The sequence below is a fragment of the Telopea speciosissima genome, chromosome 7 (assembly GCF_018873765.1).
Source record: "Telopea speciosissima isolate NSW1024214 ecotype Mountain lineage chromosome 7, Tspe_v1, whole genome shotgun sequence".
Taxonomy (NCBI): domain Eukaryota; kingdom Viridiplantae; phylum Streptophyta; class Magnoliopsida; order Proteales; family Proteaceae; genus Telopea; species Telopea speciosissima.
Genome location: NC_057922.1, coordinates 41,249,844 through 41,254,578, shown reverse-complemented (window position 1 = coordinate 41,254,578; position 4,735 = coordinate 41,249,844). Strand labels below are relative to the sequence as shown.

The 4,735-nt window shown below is 39.5% G+C and overlaps 1 protein-coding gene across 1 annotated transcript; it reads left to right on the top strand.

Annotated features, from left to right (window-relative positions):
- Positions 1–3,826: 3,826 nt before the first annotated feature.
- Positions 3,827–4,372, top strand: LOC122668570. The gene has a single exon (XM_043865114.1). The coding sequence runs from the start codon at positions 3,827–3,829 to the stop codon at positions 4,370–4,372; it is 546 nt and encodes a 181-aa protein (XP_043721049.1).
- The last annotated feature ends 363 nt before the right edge of the window (positions 4,373–4,735 follow it).

The window sequence follows — 4,735 nt, the reverse complement described above, 5'->3', positions numbered from 1 at the left end:
TATATAAATGAAATATCACTTAGACTTCTCTTATTACTGATGTTACCTCAATTATTTAAATTGTTTCCGCTGCGTCTGATAACTGTACTTGTGATATATGTTTGTAAATTGAGTAGTGCACTTGCGATCCTTGCGATTGAGTGGATGTCAGAGACATCCACTCACACTTTGCCCTTATTAACTGGGCCGGGGTGTGATATTGAAGTGGTATCAGAGTGATCGTGCTCTACTCCTATTTACAATCAAAATTCAGAGTACAATAGCTTCTTAACTCATTGATCTAAAGGTGAGTCTACCTAGGTTGAAATAAAAACTTCAACTAAAAGCTACAAGTAAAAGAAAATTTGATTGTAAAACACAAAGAAAAGTGAAATAAAAGATAAAGCATTATATATATAACCAAGTTGTTAATTATAAAATTTTTAGCACCAAGTGCTGAATGGGTTACAACCTTTCTTACATACTTAAAGGAAAGTACAAGATCTTTCAAATAAACAACCAAAAGTTAAGACTAAACTAAGGAGAAGTCATCATTGTTGTTGTGGTGGTGGTCTTCCCTGCCCGGAGAAGAAGGATCTCAACTGACCCAACTCAGTCTCCACGGCCTTCACACGGCCGCTAACCTGAGTAAAGTCCCTTCTCATGCCTTCAAACCCCTGTGCCATAGACCTCTCTAGGTCCTCGAACCGGCTGAAGAGTTGTCCCCAAGGCGTACCATCTGCTGGAATAGGTGGGACCGCAGATAAAGAAGCACCAGCATGTCCAAAAGATGCTGCAGGCCGAGGAGGTATGGGTAAGTCTCTGTGCACCTCTACATGCTCTCCCTCTGCATCAATGAGCTGCCCCACCTCGGTGTAGTCAGGATGACCAAGCTCAGGTGAGAAAGGTGGAATTGAGCTTAATGCTTATCTTCACCAAGGTGACCTGGTTGATGTTCACAATCTTATTGGTGGAAGGTTCCTCATTCCTTAGGGTAACCCTAAACCTAGGAAAGATCTTTGGGAGCAGCTTTTCGAAGAGTAAGTTCCCACGCCCTGGGTGGTCATGTAAATGTGCCATAGTATGCATAATAGCGTAGGGCAGACAGATCTGATAACCGGTATAGAGACACTAGGTGGTAAGGATCTGCATGGTTGAGAGCTCTGTGCGGTGGCCTGACTTGGGAACAACATTATGCCCTCAGATCATTGACAGTACTCAAGCTGAAGGAAGGAGATCCAACTCTGACTTCACCCAGTCATAAAACTTCTCATCTATAAGCACCGAGTACAACCACTCCTGCTCAATGTCGACAAGGAACTCTGAGGCATCTGAGCTTGGAGGACAGTATCTCCACTCTCCCTCATTGGAAATCCCCAATATCTCAGCCAGGTAGGAAGTGTTGAAGGTAATTGGCATATCCTTCACATAGGAGTTTATGATGAAATCTCCCCCTTTATGCCGGTAGGTTTTGCTCAAGAAGAGCCGAACCAAGCGTGGGTGACAATATCTTTCCGGCTGAAGCATATGCAACCATCCTAGATTCTCAAACCTTTCTTGGACCTTGAAAGGGATTAAATCAGCTAGAACGACATCACGCTCTTCCTCCACCTTCCTATCCATAAACCATATGTTGTATCTTTCTTCTTCTTCCACGTTTTGGAAGAATCTAGGATTGAACACAGTGGCAGGTGCAACTGCACCTCTTCCCTGTCCACCTCTCCCTCTCCCTCTCCCTCCATGGCTTTGGGTTGCAGCCATTTGTGATCAAATGCTACAAATTTTAAGGGAGAAAATTAGTTAAGTAAAAACCAAAACAGAAATAAAAAAAATAAAATAAAAATAAAAATTTAAGGAAAGAATACTAAGCCTTAATAAATAGTAAGGTATCATGCTTTTACTAATGAGTTTATGTGTACTAGTTAGATAGGAATGAAATAGAAAACCATAGGATCCATTTGGTTTTAAATAAATAAAAAATAGATTAAAAATGCTTATAGAAGCATTTCTTTTACAATTACATAATAGACATAGTTTAGTAAACATTAGTGGTAGAAATAATAGTTAAGAAGGAAACAATAGGATTGATCGAAATATAGAAGGGAAAGTAGTGGAATGAAACTAAAATGCTCTAGGACAACTTTATGTTTAAAATGAACCCCCAATAATATCTTTGGAACATTTTACAAAGGTTTGGCATGCACATTTGGTAAAAAGGACAAGAATGGAAAGCATAGGGCAAGATTAGAACTTAAGAAGAAGAGAGGAAGATGAACAAAATACATAAACAAAACAAAGAAACAAAAGAAACATATATAAAGGGAATAATAGAACATACATTGCATAAAAACCTAAGAAGAAAGTGGAACCTTAGTTAGGTTTTTGAAAGAAAGAAGAAAATGGAAAAATTTATGAGTGTAGAGCACTTACATGTGATTAGATGGGTAGATCTTGAGATTAAACCCTTCAAATGTGTTAAAGAACTATAGAATAGTCTTAGGAGAAGTTAGAAAGGGCTAGGGAAGAGAAAGGGATGATATTGGTTGTGTTTGGAGTGGGACCCGAATGGGTTTTATATACCCAGTTACCACCGGGCAGACGTCCGGCTGGGTTGGTGGTTCAATCCGGCAGTCCCATCTGGCTGGTCCGAAATCCTTGTGAAGCTACTGATTAGCTAAGTGGACGTCCGGCTCATTTGATGACTCGATTCAGCAGTTCCATCCGACTGGATCAAAATAGAAAAAAAAAATAAAATAAAAAACATAAAATAAAAAAATACAATAAATATACATTAATGATATATACTTATATAATATAAAATATCATATAAAATAATGCAAATAAGTATGTATTAATGTAATAAATTAGAATATATGTATATGCGCATGTATTAATATAAAATAGAATATAACATAAGATTAAACGTGAAAATAATATATCAATTTGTACACATATTAAAACTTTATATAGTTAAGATATATTATAATGTTAAAGCATGTGTTCTTTGTTATTATTATTGTTATTGATGCATAAATTGTGTGTTTAATTGCTTATCTAATAATAGTATAAAGAATGTATTATATGTGATGATGTTTCTTTTTAGGAACTCGGGATGACAGCTTGTCATGCCTTTGCATCTCAATAATGAGTTATATATTGAGGCCGATCGAGGAATACAATTATAATGGTGGAAATATTGATGAGTTGAATCAGAAGCTCGAATTACTCATCAATGATCGAAAGTACCTCCAATCCGTTCTATGGGATGGTAGCTCCTTGATGACCAGGGATTTTTATGTCATTGATCGAAAGGTGGAATACCTTCAATTCCATACTACCCACATCGAAAGTATCATCCACCGATGGACGGATATACTCCAATGTCTTCCTGAAGACATTTCAATGTATGATGAAGTATAACTATATTGTCAGTTGCTTCAAATATCCTAACACCTACCAGAGGATGAATATTACGTGGCGTGTTAATGCACCCTCTTCCTCCAACCCTACTAATATTGATCCACCAGCGGAGGGTGCACAGGGAAACCCTCCTAATCTCACCATCAATGTTGTTACCAATCTAGTGGGTAGCATTATGGATAGGCAGCAGCAACAGATGCAACAATTCATGACCACCATGGCTGATCAGTTCCAAACAGCCATAAGAGCAATGCAGCCTCCACAAGCAGCCCCTGCTGCCCCTGTTCCTCCAGTAGTGCCAACAGCCCCTCCTACACCTAACAATGATGCAAATGGGCGATTGTTGGAGAGATTCCTAAAGATCCAACCACTTACTTTTGCTGGAATTTCCAAGGATATGTTGTAGCCTGTGAAATGGATCAAGGAGATGGAAAAAGCCTTTGACTTTCTAGGATGTACAGAGGAACAAAGGCTTACATGTGCCAAGTATAAGCTTCAGTATGAAGCAGAGGCTTGGTGGGACACTTCAAGGCCTATCTTAGAGGCTGCCCACCCAGTCTTAACTTTGGCAATTTTTAAGGAAGCATTCTTTGAAAACTACTTCCCCACCAATGTTAGGAAGAAGAAGGAGATTGAGCTTGCAGAGTTAACACAAGGTCCAAAGTTAGTGTTGGAATACCAACAGGAGTTCGATGAGCTTTTCTTCTTTGCCCCTCCTCATCTAAGCACTGATGAAGCAAAAGCACAGAAGTTTGAGGATGGGTTGAGGCCACAGATTGCCACCATCATGACTACTCAGACAGCCCAGAGTTACTCTGAAGTAGTACAACTTGCAAAGAGAATTGAAGACAAGCAGAGAGATACCTATCAGGCTAGCCAAGGGTCAGATAAGAGAACAGTACCATTCACAGATAGAGGGTACAACAAGTTTTCCAAGCCCTCTTTCTATAGTTCAGCTCCAGCTCAGTCATAGAGGAGTGAATCTGAGTCTTCAGTGCCTAGGCCGGTATATGCCAATCCTTATACCAAGGCTATAGAGGTAGCAGCTCCAGTAACTGGTTCCAATTTCAAGTGTAACAACTGTGGTCAAGCTGGCCACACATCAAGGACCTGCTTTAACAGAGACCTCTACTCCCTCATCGTCAGCAAGCTAGCAAGCCACAGGGCCAAATCTACTCAGTCTCTGCTAGTGATGCTGAGGCAAACTAGGTAGTGGGTACAGGTATCATTCACATCTACACATCATTAGTGTATTCATTGTTTGATATTATGCATATGCATTCACTAAGTTTTGGCATATAGGTACCATTCACATCTGCTGTACACCAGCATATAC

Coding starts and splice junctions, on each gene's coding strand:
- LOC122668570 (XM_043865114.1), top strand. CDS start 3,827: ATGGAAAAAGCCTTTGACTTTCTAGGATGTACAGAGGAACAAAGGCTT.